Source organism: Chrysoperla carnea, chromosome X (assembly GCF_905475395.1).
Source record: "Chrysoperla carnea chromosome X, inChrCarn1.1, whole genome shotgun sequence".
Lineage (NCBI taxonomy): Eukaryota > Metazoa > Arthropoda > Insecta > Neuroptera > Chrysopidae > Chrysoperla > Chrysoperla carnea.
In genome coordinates, this window is record NC_058342.1 from 16,544,370 (window position 1) to 16,564,432 (window position 20,063).

General features: G+C 30.8%; 1 protein-coding gene across 2 annotated transcripts; it reads right to left on the reverse strand.

Annotated features, from left to right (window-relative positions):
* Nucleotides 1-1,362: 1,362 nt before the first annotated feature.
* On the reverse strand, nucleotides 1,363-18,840 carry LOC123303125 (cullin-2). 2 transcript variants are annotated; one of them, XM_044886252.1, is made up of 11 exons: nucleotides 18,823-18,840; nucleotides 15,746-15,914; nucleotides 15,479-15,682; nucleotides 13,958-14,249; nucleotides 10,602-11,000; nucleotides 8,961-9,347; nucleotides 7,526-7,672; nucleotides 5,163-5,307; nucleotides 3,689-3,888; nucleotides 2,924-3,139; nucleotides 1,363-1,541 (listed from the first exon to the last, which is right to left on the reverse strand). In XM_044886252.1, the coding sequence occupies exons 2-11, from the start codon at nucleotides 15,862-15,864 to the stop codon at nucleotides 1,410-1,412; spliced, it is 2,241 nt and encodes a 746-aa protein (XP_044742187.1). In that variant the 5' UTR covers nucleotides 15,865-15,914; nucleotides 18,823-18,840; the 3' UTR covers nucleotides 1,363-1,409. The 2 variants fall into 2 exon arrangements, with proteins under 2 accessions (XP_044742187.1, XP_044742186.1); XM_044886251.1 differs by lacking the exon at nucleotides 18,823-18,840 and having other exon boundaries at nucleotides 15,746-15,981.
* Nucleotides 18,841-20,063: the final 1,223 nt, after the last annotated feature.

The window sequence follows — 20,063 nt, forward strand, 5'->3', positions numbered from 1 at the left end:
TAGAGGCACTCTACGGCATTGGGCGAACAAAAATTTTCTCTGATACTTCAACTTGGTATAAAGAAAAATACACTTTCGTTTTGAGAGAATGTTAAAAGAAATTCAATTTTGAGAGGATGTTAAAAGAGATTATAAGGCGGGAAATTGCAGTAAAATTTTCTGGCTAACGTAGCTGTTGTACTCGAATTTTTAAGTTTCTTCCAAAAATTTAAATGCAAATTCTATTTCAAGCAAATTTTATCGTAAATGACTTAAGGGATCATTACTGATCATTCTCGATTAATATATCAAAAATCTTCTTCGGATAAAAAATTCTAAAAGGTTTTTAAATTATGAGGGGTCAGCGCGCTTAAGCAGCCCGACATTTTTTCCTAAATTTATTTGCCTTTATATATATCTTCCTAAATATGGCTGTTAACGAAAAAGCAAATACAAACGCGAACGCCGAGTTAAAAAAAATTGATTTAAAAAAAAACTGTACGGTAAATATCATGTTGAAATTTATTTTCTATTAACTGAGGGAACTCTGATCTTTTGAATAAATTAAAAAAATTAGTAGTTAACTGTGATCCTCGATACTGCCATATTACCTTAACTAATTTTGAAGCGATATTTTTGCGAATTTACTGCTCTCTTACTAGATCAAACGCTTTATTAACGAAATGATATGACAACCCTGACCAAAATCAGAGATTTTGTAGTTAAAATTTCTCTGATTATTCCTTAACATTTCCAGAATTTCTAAATTCTCTGATATTTAAGGTTTTTCGATTGCCATCTGTTAAATCTTGGACGAAGTCTCATTTATAAAAATTTTCGTAGAGGGAAAAGCATTAGCCTATCAAATTTTCAGCCGTTTCGAAATAAATGTCAAATACTGCGCTTAACCTTAAATTTTTTATGATTTTTTTTTTTTTTTTTTTTTGCATCGTTTTAAAAGTAATCAACTACCCTATTGATTATTATAACAAATTTTTTTAATCAAATTTCGGAATTTCCAAATTAATTTTTGGGGGAGATCAAATTGTAAAAGGTGACTTAAATAATCGTTCTGATACGATCGCTGCCGGTCAAAGAATACATTTTCAAACAAAAAATTTCGATTTTCACATAAAACAAAACAAAAAAGAAATTTTCTTGTATATGTTAATTATTGCTTATATATTTAGAAAAAATGTTGACACCTCCATATACAAATTACTGCATACGTGGATTGTAATGTGGAGGCATTTGTTGTTTTGTTTTAAAGGTATATTCTCTGAAAATAAGTTTTTATATGCCCAACTTTGTTTTTAGAATAAAATCGTGAACAATTGAACAATGGCTTTGTTTTGTTTTTTGTTTTTTGTTTTTTTTTTTAAGTTTTTTTTTTTTTTTTTTTTAGTTTTATTTTCGATATAATTTATTTTTTATGCCACATAGCTATAGGAATCAGGACTGTTTGGTGTTCGTTCTAGGTATTGTTTGTCGATTAGGGCTTCAATACATTTTTTAATCATTTGAATGCTTGGTGCAAACGATGCTTTACTTTGAGATAAAACCTGAAAAAAATTAATATTTTAGGATAAAGTAACGAAAACATTTTCTTTAAGGAGTTAAATTCAGATAGAATTTTCCAAGATTCATTTTTTTTTTGCATTTCCGGAATGTACATATTCTCTAAAAATTTCAAAGTTATCCATAAGTTATCCAAATATTCAAGATAAACGCATCAAAAAAAAAAAAAAATTCACTTTTTTTGGAGGACCTCCAGGAGATCGCCTGCAGGAGCAGTACCATATCAAATTTTTGAAACGGACAACGAGATCTTAAAACTAAAGAAATGTCCTACATGTATACGTTTATAATTATGTAAAATAAATGGTCTTCCCAAAAATCACTAATAAAAAAACGTGTTTTTTCGCGCTTGCAATTGGATATAATGACTTAATAAGGGGCCATTCATAAAATACGTTACGCAAAGAAGGAAGGATGTTGCTAAGTGTTAATGCATTTCATTGTCAATTATTATTTATAAGAAGAGGGAGAGCTCTAGCAGTTATGATTTTATACACTTGCAATAAAAAATTGCCCTCTTTAATAAAATTCAATGCAAGTTTATATTTTCGGGAGAAATATACGGAAGCCTGAATGGTTCATGATCAATTTATGAAAAAGTGGCGCTACAGTAGCTTTTTTTTTTAAATGTGTACTGCCCACAAGTATAAAACCAACTTTCAAAAAGTGCACTTCTGACTTGTGGTTATGGAAACAAACCTTTTTGAAAATGTCAGTCGGTGATAACTATTCTTTAATTAGCCATTACCGAAACCAAAGAATTGCTGAAACTGTCTGGAATTATTAATAATTGTATATGCGGATTTAATGATAATATGATAACGTTTATTATTTGTATTATGTAGTTAGTTAAAAATTTTTATTAGTATTATTTAAAAAATATAATGCTTTATTTAGCCTTTTTCCTAAGAAGATTAAAAAAAGATTCGCTAGATGGTAGAACTAGGGAGATACAAATATTTTGATTTCCTATATTTCGATTTCCTGCCATCTAGCAGATCTTTTTTTAATCTTCTTAGGGAAAAGGCTAAATAAAGCATTATATTTTATAAATAATACTAATAAAATTTTTTAACTAACTACATAATACAAATAATAAACGTTATCATATTATCATTAAATCCGCATATACAATTATTAATAATTCCATACAGTTTCGGTAGTGGCTAACTAAATAATAGTTATCACCGACTGACATTTTCAAGGTTTGTATCCATAACCACAAGTCACAAGTGCACTTTTTGAAAGTTGGTTTTATACTTGTGGGTAGTACACATTTAAAAAAAAAAGAAGCTAGTGTAGCGCCACTTTTTCATAAATTGATCATGAACCATTCATGCTTCCGTAGAAATAAGACTAAACTGACCTCCTGAATTAGTTCATTATGATGAAGAAGCTTTCGAGACTTCATAATTCTAACAATTGCTGCTTGTAAATATAATTTACGATCTTCCTCCACCGATGATATAGTATTTTCAACTTCTTGTGGACTTTCTTTTTGTGTGGCGGCTGTAATACGGAATTTTGTACGTTTGCTCGAAAAATCAAAATTTAATGATAATATCGTATTTGGTGTTATTTCCTGCAAAAAGAAAAAATACAAATTATTTTCCCGAATATTCTGTATAAGATATAGTCAAAATAGGATAAACGACATCGAAGGGATCGTACAATTATGTCCGTTATATCTGAGAGTCGTTAAGAGCGATATATACACTCTGTGTTAAAATAAACGCTAAAATAAAATAAAAGTTGAACCATTACTATAACAGTACATGTAATTCACATATAATGTTATAGCTATATCACTTAGAATGGTAAAACACGTGCAATTTTTGTGACTCACGATTCCAGGACGTCACCATAAAACACGAAGACTATAAAAAAAGTAGCACATTAGGATCTTTTCAACTTAGGTGGGACTAATTGCTGAATATTTTTCTGACAACCTATCTGTAGGTCAGTAAGGACGTGGCCATAGACATAGAAAATAGAGTGCGTTCTCGATCTAGCTGTCAAATTAAGTTTAATAAAAGGAAGCCCTATGTTCCTCATGTGTCCAGGGTCTCAAGATTCAAGAAAAGATTCAAGATAACTTTAAATGTATTATTGAAAATCGGAAAGTACTTACCTCAGTATTTGAATTTAATAATTTACATTCTAATAAGCTAACAATATGTTTCTGAAATTGTTCAGCATTTATTTGTAAAGTATTTAAAATTTCAGCTACAGTTAATGAATCCACCTTCTCGAATAGTAGTAATATTGCCATTTGATATGTTTGCATTGTTACAATATAAGTTTTTCTCAAATATCCTAATTTTAATTCACCTAAAAAAACAAAAAAAAACATATTAAGGCACCTGTCTCCTCTAAAAATTCACAAAAATGATTCAAAGCACCCACCTACTTTAAAAAAAGTAAAATTCTACTGAATTCAAAATTTCAATTATCGGATGAGTTTAGTATGAAATTAGAATCAATCAAGCTACCAACAAATTTTTAACTAACCATCTTTTATAGTTTTTGAGAAAGAGAGAACTAAATTTTTGCCCTAATTTAGACTCTCACGGGAAAAGAAAGTTTTTTACAGAAAATTGTTTTAAACAAAAGTTGTTTACTTTTTTATATGAAACAATTTTACATTTAAATTTTTGTTCTTGCCCTTGCAATTTGCAAGAACCAATCTACCCATGTTACCAATTTACGAACTCAAACTCACTTTTAGGGTCCGGAGCACGATATAAAAAATTTCAGCTCGATACCTCGTTTTTCAGTTATCGTGTTAACGGATAGACAAACGGAAATGGAATAACTAGGTTAATTTTACGAATACTTATATCAAAATTTTGTTCCTAGGTATCAATATTTCTAAGTTTTACCAACTTGGGATTAAACCTAATATACTCTGATTTATTTTATATATAAAGTAAAAAAACTAAATCAAATAATTTTTGACAACAAGTTTTTAGGAAAAGAAATTTTTAAGTAAGGCCCCCACACGAAAACACAAAAAATCCACGGTTCTCACCACTATGAATCCGGATTCCAGTTTATGTGACCCCCCACAATTTAACTCTAGATCCACGCCTGTTTTCAGGTAAATTAATGGTAAAATAGGACTAATTTTGAAATAAAAATAAATTTTAATAGGTCCGAAGTATTTTTGTAATTACCAGTTGGTTGGGTTGAATTTGTTGACTATAGAGGAGTAGGTTTGGTTCTGAAGTTTTAACCCTTGCGTTCAACAATGGGGCACTTTTACAGAAATTTTTTTCGTTCTATTTTTTTCTAAATTTGAACACAGGACGAGACTATAATATTCCTACAAGTTTCTTTTGCCTAGTAGTCATTCATTAATCTTAATTTATTTATCAGGACCCTGCAATATTTTCACAAAATTTTATATGAATATGAATTTTATATGCATCGAAACAAATTCTGAAGTTGCTATCGATTTCTAATTCTAGCTATTGCAGATAGTTTTTGAATCCCAGTAAGATAGAATTCAATAGTGAATGGGTTGGTATATATTGAATCCCTGTGATCTCTTTTTGTCAAGGCTGACACTTGTCGTGTAAAAAGTTATAATTATAAATACAAACCTTGACATAAATGATGTAACCATGTTAATTTTCTACCACTAAAGTGTGCATGATAGAATTGTTCAAAATATTGTACACTTTTTTCGAGTTCTTGTGGTACTGCAAAATTATTTTGCAAATTTTGTCCTAATGGCCAAGCACCTGTCTGTAATTCAAAACATATCACTTTAAAAATATTTTATAATTATTGACTATCTCCATGCACTATGTACCCCATATATCTTAAAGATAAAATGAATTGGATTGTTGAATAAAAAATAATCATCAATTTTTGTATTTTATTTCACTTCTTTATCATAAATAATATTGAACTTTGCCAAGAAAATTTTTTTAAAGTTATGTATAATTAAATATAAGTTAATTAAAATGAATAAAAAATATAAAAAAAGAATTCACAGATTACAAACGTTATTTAGACAAATGTTAAAATTAAAAAGCATATAAATACATACATACACAATTAAAATTATAACGTCACACGATATTTTTCTTCAGGCGTTTTTGTTTTAGACGAAAAAAGTGTAAAATAAGGAATTTTTTTGTACTTCAACCTATTGGACCAGTTTTTTTTTTAAATGTTCTGGAAGGTGCATAGATCAAAATCTACATCTAACTTGTTGGCGCTAGAAAGTTTGACCATTGCTATTGGTCAAATAAATCAATTATTGGAATCCATAACTGGGGTGATTTTTGAAAATTTAAAACAAAATCGGCCAAAAAAGAATATTCGGGGGTTTTTGGGATCGTTGGTCAAGATTTCAAAATGCCGATATTAACCCCTACTGGAGTAATACGCCCTCTGCTAGTCCAAAACCGCAACATTACATTATGTAAATATTCGACAAAAAGAAATACTAGAGAGCTTTTGGGGTTGGTGATCGCAATTTCGATATATTCTTTCCTCTCCTGGGATAGTTTTTCCCCTGCTGATCCAAAAAAACAATAATCTGCAAATATTCAATAAAATTGGCCAAGTATATTCGGAAGTTTTTAGGGTTGCTGATTACGATTCCGAAGTCAGAATTTGGCATTCTAGCTTCTGAATCTGAGGGAGTATATCCACATTCTAGCTTCGTAATCGTGGTCAGCGACTCCAAAACCCCCGACTATACTTTTTGGGTCCATTCTGTTAAATATTTACAGAATATTGCTATTTTGGACCAGCGGAGCGAATTAATCCAGGAGAGGGGGGAGTATATCGCAATTCTGACTACGGGATAGTGATCAGCGACCTCGAAAACCCTCGACTGTACGTCTCTGGTTCATTTTGTTAAATATTTTTAAAGTTTTAAAATTTTCAAAAATCACCTCATAAATTGATTAGAGAAATTGGCCTATTTGGCCCATAGCAATGGCCAAACTTTCTAGCGGCACCAAGTTAGATGTAGATTTTGATGTATACACCTTAATGAGCATTTAAAAAATATGGGGAAAAAAAATTCTCTTTGAAATGCTAAAATGACGCGACTATTTCTCTTTTGAAAAGTTTTTTAAAACTGTATGTAACTTTCAAATTATTATGAAAAAATAAAACAGTTTTGTTATAAAACTTATTAACAGAGTCGGATTAATCATATCGGGGCCCCTAGGCAATGCAATTCTCGGGGCCCTTTTCAGCCATAGGGGATATGAGTAAAATAATAATAATAATGGGGTTTAACCTCCGTTTTCAGACATTCATCTACTTTGAGTAAAATGAAACGCGAGTGTTTTAATTTTAACTTTATCCTTTTTAAATTCAATAAAAGAAAGAAAATAGTTTTTAGGGGGTGTTTAAATTGACAAAAGAGAGCAGGTTTTTATTAGTTTTAATTTTGATAGGTTACATTCACCCATTGCGTTTGATATCATCAACTTCTATATATTTGCAATGCTATAATTACGTTCGTAACGTAACGGATCTATATTATTAGTTCTAATACTTGATACTATATGGTTTTGTTCTGTAAGTATGAAGTATTTCAATAACTGACAGCATGCAAAGAAAGAAAAAGCAGGCGTTAAATCGCAAGATAAACGCGATCAATTAACGTCTGATTTACGCGAGATTACTCGATTGCCAAACTGTTCGAATATTCAATATTTCATCATTTTCGTTAACTAGGATGTTCTTGCCGCATGTTAAAATACAGAATATTCTAGTAAAAAACATCAAAATGGCGGCTCAAAAAATAACATCGAATACGCTTAATATCTATACTCTGTGATAATATTGATCCGCGCACAAGTCGAAGCAACCAAATATATTTTGCGTTCCAAAGTGATTTAAAATCATTCACCCTATTCTCACTCGATTTAAAGGTCGTTTGACTCGTTGTTCAATATTTCGGGGTTACTATAATTACAAAAAAAATTGTACTTACTTGTAAAACATAAATTTGAAAATTAATATTTAAAGAATGATTTTTTTCTTTTAAATAATTATTAAATTTATTATTTAAATCGGTGCTTAAAAATATATCCGTGTACATTCTATGCAATTTATTTGTAAACTCGTAGCCACACGCTTGCTAAAATAACAAACAAAATTTAATAATTCAAACAATAAACCTAGAACTAGTCTTTTTAAAACGGTTAGAAATTTGAAATGGTTATTATCAAGACCATGACTTAACATATTTTTTTCTGTAAATTTTCAAACCAGGAACCTGTTTTTCAGGACGCCTAGAAAATTTTTAAACCCGCGACGAGCTTAAATTAATGAAACTTCACTAAGGATAGATTTGAGTTAGGAGTAAGTCTTAGAATATTGGTCTATTATCCAACAGAATGTGTATTCCAGTTTCCTCGTCTTCTAAAGAAAATCTGCAGAGATTATTGCCTTTGAGAGTTTCTTCTGAGCCTTTTTTCGTGAGTCTTTTAATAAGACTTTTTGCACGGTTTTGCCCAAGAGCAGATGGCTCCCGTACCATCTATTCTTTTTTTTCAGTTTTTACTGTGCTTTTCGGTACCCCAAGAAATGGTTATGGGGTGTTTGGAGCACATATACCTCTTCGTTCCCATCGATGCCTGAGTGTCCCAGCACACAGCCAATAATGACTTTACTATGTTTATCTAGAGTTTTTAGTAATTCGGTGCACTCCAAAACCGTTTTGAGGTTTATTCAAAAAAGTAAGAAGTTAGATAATTTAAAAATCATCTTGTCAATAAAACAGGATGTCTGTTGCTTGACAGGCATCTTGTTTTTTGAGTGTCGGACAAAATAATTTTTGCATTTTTTTATTCAATTATCTTCTTATTTGAACATCGCCCTGAATGAATATTCATCAATTTTAAGCTTAGCACACAATTAGAAATAGTCCAGTCCATGGATTTAAAAATTTTTAGTCAAGTAAATAAACAGGAAAATAGTGTAAAATGCAACTAAATAAATCTCTGGATGAAATCTCGCAGTAAAATGTTCAATTTTAGTAAACAAAGTAAGTATTTTGACCAAAAAGGGTACGAATCCCATACTGGAGTGTGATATTGTTGAATTAAGACCCGTATTCGTGATCAGTAATCAAATAAACTCGCTAGAGCCAATTCAATTTATAGACGATTTTTTGTTGGGTAATGGGTTATTCTCCTTCAATTTTCAAATGAGTCTAAAAGTCTAAGGACCACGTAGAAAAATAATTTTTCAAATCGGTGCTGTTCGTCAAGTTTTTAACATTTTCCGAGTTATTAATTAGACTATTTGTAGAAGAAATTAGATAAGACTTTCAAAATAAACTATAAAATTTCCAGCCGTTTTGAAATGATTGTCAAATATTACGACTGGCGCCAGGTAAATAAAATTAAATGAAAGCAACTTACTTTTAAACGATTGATCATCATTTCTTCAGCATCCATGCTATAACTTTGTTGATGAATTAAACGTTTTGCTAGCATTCGACTATAAAATTTTTGAAATATATCTTTATCATCTAAATATTTAAATACAATTATACAATCAGTTAATTTTTCTTCAATTTCTGCATCACTTATCCCTTTTGCGGATTTTTTTAATAATGTATCACAATATTTTGCAAGCAATTCTGGACTACGACATGTCGGCTTTGTTACATTTTTATAATTGATAACATATGAACAACTTTTATCTAATGCACTAATAAAATTTTGATCACCACTAAATACTTTTTCTATTAATTTCCCATATTTATGGTATACCCGTAAAATATTTTCTACAAATTGTATATGTACCTAGAAAGCAAAAATTGAATTAGGTATACAAAATTTAGTAATCAAACTTAAATAATAAATAGAGATGAAACGGATATCCGGTAACTATCTGGTATCCGGCCTGTTTTCACTATCCGGCCGGATACCGGATAGTAATCGAATATCCGGACGAATCCCGTATAGTAGAATTGAAAAAATTCGCATTATTTCACACAAGTTACTAGACCAGCTTCTGAAAAAAGCCTTTCGCTTGAAACGCTACTGCCAGGTGCAAAAAGACAAATTCTGGCAAATCTTGACAACTGTGGGTACTAATTCAAATTAACTGACCACCAAATGTATGGGTCGTGATTGCAATCGAGATATCTCGAGTCTTTAAGAAAAAATCAATCTCGTTAGCAATTGGATTTTGTTTTTCCTGATCCCGACAATCACTACTATTATCCTTTGCCACTTCATTGAAACAGTCCCAAAAAGTGTTATGAGCTTCACTTGTGAGGTTAGATCCAGTTTCATCTTCTTCCATTCGTTTAGCAGGTAATGAAGACGGCGATGATATGTTATTGTCAGAAGAAGATTCGTCGTAAGAATATTTTTTTAACAAGCTTATGTTACCTTCACCTGTATGTATGTATGTTTGTATGTAACTCTCTAATATCATACCCATGCATAGGACATCATCAGTTATATACATTTATTATACTACCGATAACCATACTATACATATATACATAGAACAAGCAACAAGCGTGTTTTTTAGTTTTCTAAACTATATTCTTATTATTTATATACTCTATCATGATTTTCTATCGGGCTTTTTCAGTTTCAAGAACTCCTAAATAGTCTGACTTGAATCTTGGGTCTAAAAAGGTAGCAAGTAGGTAATTTGGATTCTCTCCTAAGGATTAAAAATGACTTTCCAATTCAGCTTTTAAAGAAGCTCTCATACGAGCTAAGTTCGGTGTTCTTTATTTAAATAAAATATTGCCAAATTTGCGATCGTTTTTTTGATGAAGACATTTTATGTTAATCAAACAAAACCACAATGACAAGTGAAAACAATTGGAGCTACCGGGCCGAATATCTGGTAACTGGATATCTGGCGCTCAGGCCTCGTATCTTGCCGAATATCTAGTATCCGGTCAAACCACTATCCGTTTCATCTCTAATAATAAATTAATAAGTTAATATTGACAAACAAAACAATAATAAAATTTTCGTGATTACTAAACACTTTAAAATCAATTTCAAAATATTTTTAGTTAAAATACTTACAGTATCACCTTTTAAGCAACTCACAGCACGTAAACCTTCTTCTTTAACATGATCCAAAAATTCCGCAATTGGCACAGACAAACCATTTGGTACCCGTTTCAATAAAGGATACATATTTGCTAAATCCTTGGTACGATTCTTCTGGATCATATCACGACATTCTGTATGAAATACTTCTAAATGTTCCTCAACAAAATGCTTTTCGATGCGTTGATGCACTTTTGAGATAGAACTTCGATGTAGAAATATGTGTGAACGTTTATATTCCTCGTATTGTTTTTGACGAACTTTCTCCATATAATTACTCACATCATATTTTTCTAATAGTTTCGCTGCCTCTGCTTTAAAATATTCAGAACTCTTTTCTAGAAATGGATCTTCGAATATTTCTACATATAACTGTTCGAAAAACAAAACAAAAAAACATTATTTTTTATTTCACTGCCATTATTTTGATCAACGGCTTTAGGGATGTTTGGGAAGTACAATCGGAGGTAAACGTACTAAAAATAATATCTACGTTTAGTAGCGCGATAAAGTAAAATAAATAGTTTTTAATACTAAAAAAAAGATACAGTGTTTTCATTTCAAAAGTATCCATTCTTAATAACTGTTGATTTAGATGGGGAAGTTGAAAAATAGTGTTCTTTCATCCCCTCGCCCCTAGCCACTCTCACTTTATAATTTAAAATAGCATGCCCTACCTTTGCACATATATTATTTGAAAGAGCATAAAAAATGAAATCGATCGATTGGTTTTTAAGATGGACTACATCAGACGATGGAAGATACGAATCAATTATTATTAGCAAAATATTGCGGATTGGAATTGTATTAAATTATAGTCATAAGAAATTATTTTATGATATGTTCGAAATGGCCACCATTATTTGCGAGACAAAAAAAAAATTTTCTTTTCGAACTCTCTACACATTTATGGTGACCCTTCTGGCCGCTATTTGTTTTAGTTTTTTTACTAGTTTTGCTACATCTCTAATTTATTAAAAATAAATGCAACTATTAACTCAGCCAATTGTTTGTTCCCGCTTGAACTAGAACGTATAAATGTAGAGAGTTCGAAAATGGAAGGTATTATAGTTTGTTACCATTTGTTCTAGTTTTCTGGAAAAATTTTTTTTCGCTTTTCGAAAATCTATCACAAGACTCACTAGTTGAAGCTACCTACAAATTTTCAAATCTCTATCTGTTATAGTTTCAGAGAAAATGAAAAAAATGAAACCCAAAATTTTGCCCTAATTTGCGCCTTCACGTTTAAATAATGATGTTTGCAAAAAAATGTTTCAAGCAAAAGTTGTTTATTTTTGCAAAAGGAACCGTTTTTTAAATTTAAACTTTTGTTATATCTCTTACGAATTACAAGATGGATTCTACGAACCCAAGACTCAATTGACTAATGTTGCTTATTTAGGAACTCAAACTTACTTTTTACGTCCTGACGACGCTATTCGATATCTCTTTTAGTTTTTGAGTTATCGTGTTTCCAGTCAGACGAGCGGATGGCCGGACAGTCGGACAAACGGAAATGGGCTAATTAAGTGATTCTATGAACACCTATAGCCAAAATTTTGTTCGCATCATCAATATTTCTAAGCGTTATAAACTTACTACTAAAATTACGACTAAAATTAATATACCTTGATATATATTGCATATATATAGAATATAAAATATGAATTATCAATATAAGGGGAGCAAAATGTTTGGAGTTTTGGTAGTCTATTTTGACCTCTGGTTTCGGATTCCCACGATCATGTCTAAACATTCGATAAATTAAACCATGAAAATATATCAATGGACAAAATCATCATTTTTGATAATTTTTCACTGCGCCTTATACTCTAAAATTTTTTAAGTAAGAATAAGGATTTACAGTTTCTTTACTGAGTCTACCGCTTTTTGAACGAATCACCTGACAACTCTGACCTAAACCGAAGATTTTGTAGTTCAAATTGATGCAGAATATCAACTGCAACCAAAATATCGATGAAGAATTTTGTCTTCTAAATTCAATTCTAGAGAGTAATGGATATTTCAACCAGAGATATTTCAAATTAAAAAAAAAACAAAAAAAAAACGCAATATCTGCCAAATGTTCGCCGCGGTTCTTCTTACATATGGCCATTCTTTGGATGACATTTTTCATAAAAAATGCTAGACCAAAATCATGATTTCTCAAACGAAATTATTCTGAGTAATAAAACTGATTTTCATTTATCTGAGAAGATAAATAATTGAAGAACTTCTCCACCAACAACAAGCGATAGTTTGATGCGGTTTTTAGAGTGGCGATGTCAGAGGTAGCTCAAGACTGCCGTACGTCTTTAAATGAGCTGGCGGAACAAATGAATGTAAACCTTCATTGGGTATCGGGACACAGGGACATTCCAGGGAATTGTGAAGCCGACGAGCTTGCCAGAAATGGTACAATGCTGCCAGACACAAGCATCAATTAATATCCGGGAGTTCCATTTGCGAACTGAAAGTTGCTCCTCAAAGACGATATCTTAAAAAAGGCCAATCTTAGATGGAGAGAGGAACGTACTTGTGATATTACAAGACAAATATGGTCTGAGTACAATCGTAGGCGTTCCGAAGATCTTACATCACTTCCAAGGGCCTCTGTTCGCAAAGTTATTGCGGTTATTACAGTACACTGGTTGGGCGGCAGGCATGCTCAACGCTTGGGCCTGGCAGTGTATCACGACTACTGCAGGAGTTGTCACAGTGGTGAGGAAGAGGAGACAATGTCTCATCTTCTCTGTCACTGCCCAGCTCTTGCCATGAGGAGATGGACTTACTTAAGCCAGGCTATCTTTGCCGACTTCTCCGACTTAAAGTCCGTCGACGTCAAAGCTCTCCTGCTGTTGTTAAACAGCTCCATATGGTTCATGGCCAGGGATGGGCCAACCCTTTTTCGGTATCACAACGGACCTTATGGATTAAGTGTGTCCCACCCCAGGAAAGCCACTCTAACCTAATCTAGTGGCGATGTCATTGGCCATATATTTGCTAAAATGAAGCTGGTGCGACGTTTCAGTGAATGGATTGCGTTACAGAACGATGTTGACTGTTTTTTTTTTGGTCTGAAATTGATGCCCTGGATGTGAATGACGTTTATTTTCAATATTGCATGAAAATGTTTTTCATGTTGATGACTACCCTTACAATTGTTAAAGTAAATCGAACCCAAAAACACAAGATTTTGTTGCAAACTTGATACTAAATATCAAGACTATTAAAGAATATTAAAATTCGTTTGTTCAGATTTTTAAAGGCTGATTACCACATTGTAAATGTGAGAATATGATCTCAAAAGTTTAAGAGTACTTACTGACCTGAATATTATCTTGTGGTCGATATTGATCCAACGCAACAAAACTGAGTATACATCCACGAACCATTTCCGGTGTGGTTGTACAAACATGTCCACCCTCACGATCGATCATTATGTATGACATTAAATTTCGTACTAAAGTTTCTTTTAATGGCATTATCATAACCTTTTTCCAAATATGTAGACCTAATTCACCAATTTCTAATTTTTCTTGAGTATCTGGATTATTGCCACCATAAATCATTTCCGCTTCTGATAATTTTTGTTTTCTAATATGGGTTTGATTTAAATACCTAAAAAAAAGCGTGAGTCTCACGTTAAGATAATTTGGAGTAGATGATTAGCGTGAACAAAATATTATCTATTAAATATTATAAGTTTTTTAAGCTTTTCTCAGATTTAATTTAGCGTGAATGAAAGCATTTATTTTTCATAGAACTGTGAATAACAATTTTTGCACTTATTTTGAAATGAATTAATGAAGTCAGTCCCATTAGAGGCATGGCCAGTGGCGAATTTAACAGGTGGTCAAAGGAGCAGTTGTCAATTGGCCCTCGAAGTTGGGCACCCCAAGGTGATCCGAAGTGCAGTTTAAAAGGGGCATGACAAGGCGTCCAGAAGTGCATTTACGAGAATTAAAAAAAAAAAGGGGGGAGATGATAAATTTGCATGAAAGCACACCAAAAGTTGGACACCAAATTCATTAACGAAGACTACAAAAACGTCTCTATTTGTAGATTTTGCACTGGGCCTTTTTCCTTAAATCCGAAAGTGGGCTTGACCAACCCGAGGATCAGTGAACGAAAGCAATCACAGGGTTAACCAAAAAGCCAAAAAACTCGCAGTTCCAAGCTATTTCGACCCCATTAAAAGCATGGCCAACCTGCGTGTCACTGAATGAACCGTGTGTAGATTCAAGATGCTTTAAAATGGACACCATAACCTCAAAATTTGAAATATTTCGCGATTAATAACATTTTTTGAACATTTTAAGCATATTTTAATAATAAATATAATTAAAAGGTAATTAACAACCTATTTTTAATTAACTTAACCTATTTATTCATTTTTAGGCACGAAAAATAACTTTTTTGTAATGGAAATTTGTAACTATTTTAATTAAGTAAAATCCAATAATTTTTCACATGCTCGGATTCGTAATCTACGTGAAAAATGCATTAATTTGGTTTTTTACCTGACGCTCTAGGAGTTCTTTTTAAGAAGAGTTGACGTTAGAAACCGTTAGATTCACGATAGTGTCCGAATAACTTGAGAATTAAACCTCTATCCGGTTCATTAGGTTTTGCTCCAAATTTTATCAAAATGGTTTTGAACCTATTAGATTTTATTCTGAATTAATTTTCACCCGATCAGCACAGATTTAACCCTAATAATATATGAAAAGGATCTAAAGGTGTAGTCTTCGATTACAAGATCAAATTTCAAAAATTTAGCCCTTAAAGATTAACCTCTAAGTTTTTAAAATTATCCAAACCATAGTTTAGTAAAATAAACGACTTACCAATAAAGTTTATGAACGTAATTTAAACCTTGGCTATATTCCATCCATGCCGAATAATAACTCGGTATTAGGTTATTATCACCTTGAGCCTCAACATGTTTATAAAGCTCCGTGACATGTTCTGTTAGAAATTTATACGTTTCTTGATATAATTTATCAGCTAAAGGTTCCGGATAATGTACAACGCACAGCGAGTAAACATCACTACAAGAAAAAAAAATTAAACAATAAAACTTTAAAAAAAATTTTTTTACGAAAAATACTTACGAGAAACGATCATTCCATATCGATCTTGGAACATGCCCTAATGTGATAACACCTTCAACAGTTTCCTTTAAAGAACTCCACGTTTCGTTGAAGTTCATCTCCTTCGGAGTTAAAGACATTTTGAATGATTTTCCCGAACACACTCACAAATCAAGAAATTTTTCGTACACTTTCAAATAATCATAAAACAAATTTTCTTTTTGTTATTTTTTTTTCAAAAGTATAACGTTTTTAATTTTTTGTTAAATCCAAAATTATATTTTTTTTGATTGAGGTTGACCTTACGCTTTCTTTATTTATGTTTTTTTTTATTATTTTGCTTGTTCATCTGTCGAATTGTCACGAGAACAATTATGGCTGAACTATGGTTTTTTTCATATATGTTATTGGATGCTAAGCGATTATATATCTTATAAACAAAAGATATAAAGTATAGAATGCCTTGGACACGTTGTACAGTGTCTTCTGTGTTTCACTTAATTCATTTTCACTTTTTTAAAGCTAAATGTAATGTAATAGAGGTGTTTTATAATGATCTTATTCGAGCAATAAATTGATATAGATTTCGTCGATGAATTACTGGGATTTAGGAAATAATAAACCCGGAAAAAATACCGGATTACTTAGATGAATAATTAGTTGTTTTATACAACCACTAGCTGTTTTATAAAAAGTGTTTAGCGGTTTTTAATAAATACTGAACTTTAACACGAAAAATTGCATATTTAATAATGCAGTGAATCAACGATTAGAGGTTATGTAAAACAGGTTGAAATGAAACGTCAGATTGTCGATTTTAGTTCTAAACAACAATAATGGCGTAAGTTATATATATATTAATAATAATAATATACTAGCTCGACTCGCACGGAATTCCCATGGATAAAAAAAACAACTTTATTGTTTAAATTAGCATTAGGAGAACAGGATCAAGCTAGCACGAGGCTATGGTTTTTTGTAACTTGCGTTTACCTTGTGAATTAAGTATCATCGTCTATGAATTTTAACTCGACCCCATTCAAGGCATGGCCAAAAAGTTGTAGTACCTGTGCATTTTAATAACAGGTTTAACGTGTAAGAGTCAAAAAATCTTCAGACCGGCTCTAGCACAGAATCCATTTGATTGTTTTTTTGGTCGAAATTTGTTTTTCGTCAATCTGTACTATGTAGCAGAATATTAAAATAAAATTGGAAACTCGAAAAAATCGTCGATGATTTACATAGGTTAGCATTTTTTATTTCGCCCTACACTAAATGCTTATTGTGGCTGCAGGTAAGCTATTCTGCATTACTGCCAAACTTGGGTAGCAGTTTTGTTAGTTATTTTGTAAAATAACTAATGAACTAATGAACTAATGGATTTGTAAAACCACTGATACTATCTATCTGCGACATAGATGCAGAATTATGCAATAGAAACATATATAAGTCTGTAGGTACAGATTCATAGAAAAGTCATGATAAGTTTTCCAATCCGATTCGGGGTATATAGTTTTAGTCGATATCCTAGAAACTACTCGTCTATTTGTCAAAGAGATACGATTTTTGTATTTTTTGGATTAAAGTTACTCTAGAAAATTATTTTTATTCAAATCGGAGACAAAAATTTTTTTACCAACTTTCTTAACCCTTCCCTTTTAAAAAAAATCGAGAAAATTACAAAAACAAATTCCTTGTATCGAAACTTGTTGAAATTTGGTATATGATTCTCTTTCAAAACGAATGAAAATAGGGTTAATTTGAAAGGAAACCTAGTTTTCGATTAATTTTTAATTTTTTTTTCTGAACAACCGCTTAATTTCATTTATCCCTGATAGAAAAGTTTGGTTGAATTTCGACTCAAATTTCCAATTCATTCTGGTTGAATTACAATTCAATACAATAGAACCCATTATGAAATTTCGAATTCGATCCCATTCATGAATTGCAACCAATTTCAAATTACCGATTAGTCTATTGGATTGAATCGGAATTCAATCGCAATGAATTGGAAATTTTTTCCAATTAAACTCGATTCATTTTAATTAAATTTCGATTCAAAATTTTAATTGATTTCAATTGGAATGAATCGAAACTTTTTTTACAAATGAATCCTATTTATTCCGATTGGTTGAATTGCAAATTTCTGATTCATGAATCGGATTTTTTGATCAGGGATATAATTTGAAAATTTGAGTCGTTTCGTAGTTTTTATGGTAACTGAAATGAATTGAATCTATTGACTAATCACCATAATAAAATTAACACATTTATTTATAATGACAGTTTTTTTTTTTTAAAACAATAACTTTTAAATGGATTAATGAATTATTTTAAAATGCTCACAGTAGTTTTAGCCTTAACTGAAGAGCATCCTATTTTTCGTTCGTTTTGTATGATTTTGATATGTCCCACAATAAAACATTCTTAATAGTTAAAAATTAAATGATTAAATTACTTTTGTTACAAATACGATAATTTTGATGGAAGCCACTGTAGAAAAATGCGTATATATTCTGTATATATAGGTAACTGAACTAAATAAAAGAGATTTCCTAATTTTAAATATTTCGCCAAAAATTAAGTATCATTCACAATGAATTTCATTATAAATGTTCTATTTTTAAAAATATCCTTCAGTTTTTTTACCTCTACATTCAGATAACTGCGTAAAATTTTTATAGCATGGAAAAGAAATGTTAAGTTTTCATTGGAAACTTTACATTTTTTGGTATCCGTTTTAATGCTTTTACGATTTTTGGTCTTTAGGCTTTTTAGATATGTGATGTATAACTCTGTATTTACCCAGTTTTGTATTTTTATATTACAAAATGTTGCGTTCGAGCTAATCGAAAGATTTTTCAAATTTATTCAAAAAGCAAGCGTATACCTAGAAAATTTGTAGGAAAGGCTTTTATTCAACCTTTATCAGGACGGTTCTAGGGATATCTCGAAAAATACTCATCTAATAGTTAACTGAATTAGATTTTTATGTTATTTGGGTCTCAATTTTAATAATTCGTAGACATTCCTCCTTTTTACAATTTACAAAGCAAAAATTCCTCCTTTTTACAATTTTTTCATGAGAAATTTCTTACCTTTCTGCTACCTAGTACAAACAATGGAACCTTAAATTTATGCGTATACTTCGTAGTATATGCAATACTAATTGCATTTATGTCTATTTCTTTAACATATAAGAAATTATAAACGTAAGGCAAAATATGTATTACTTGCACTACCATTTGTTTAAAGTAGTTCGGCTTTTATTTTTTTTTTTGCGGTAAAGAATAGTTAAAAATCCCTTGATCACAATAAACACAGTTTTGGGGCCTCTTGCGTGGCAAAATTGTGATTTTTAACACAGAACCTTATTTTCTTCTTTATGAAGAAAATTTATCGCAGATTCTGATGCAAAAAAAAAAAAAAAAACATTACTTTACGGCGCTTTCCAAAAGAAAACATAAAAAAAACTTTGGTTTTTGACGTTTAAACGTCAAAAACTAGTCAAATTTCTTTTAACGATATTTTTAAAGCATAAAATCGATCTTTTACGATATTTTTAAAGCATTAAAAAACATTTACGTGATACAAATATTATTTTTATTCATAACTTAGATTTAAATTCAGTGAATATAAATTAGTTGCTAACTTGACTAGTCATGTGACGGCCGAACTACTTTAAAATACAGTATATGTGCGCTACTGGAAACTGAGTGGGCAAATTATCACAATATTTTGGGTATGTTTCGAAATAAATTGGCACTAATGTAAGATATGACATTTATTCAGTATACTGCAAAGCATTTTTTTTAGCCAGCTATAGTGCTATACTGGTTACTGGTTAAAACGGAACACAGTCCAGTGTATTGTCACCTCGGTTTTTGACACCTTTATCAAATGAAAATAATTTTCATTAAAAAGTTCTCTATTCAACGAAATAAATTATTGTTTGAATATTTTTATAATTAAATATTTATAAATTATAATATATTCAAGATTAGTTGAAAAAATTAAATTTTTTTTCTTATAATAAAAATGTATAAATTTTTATTTAGTTAAAATGTTTTATTTTCATTTATCATGAATGTAATGTCTAAAATTTTTATTAATAAAACAATTTTACTTCACATTTTATAATTATGACGAATAATTTATAATATTTGGATGACCGAGATTTGCTCGGTATTTTTTGAGTTAATAAGACATAAATTTTATCACTAATATAAGACCGTTTAAAATGTCTCCACGCAAATACAAATTTGAATTTCCCGGTAATGTCTTTTATTTCGTTAACTACAATATACACCAATAGATGTCAGGAAGAGTCAGTTATTGC

Excerpts from the sequence above, each read along its gene's own strand:
- LOC123303125 (XM_044886252.1), bottom strand. The coding sequence starts at position 15,864 with ATGTCTTTAACTCCGAAGGAGATGAACTTCAACGAAACGTGGAGTTCT. Across the intron at positions 14,250-15,478 it reads TACGTTCATAAACTTTATTG|GTATTTAAATCAAACCCATA; the intron begins GTAAGTCGTTTA and ends GCTTTTTTTTAG. Across the intron at positions 11,001-13,957 it reads GACCACAAGATAATATTCAG|TTATATGTAGAAATATTCGA; the intron begins GTCAGTAAGTAC and ends TTTTTCGAACAG.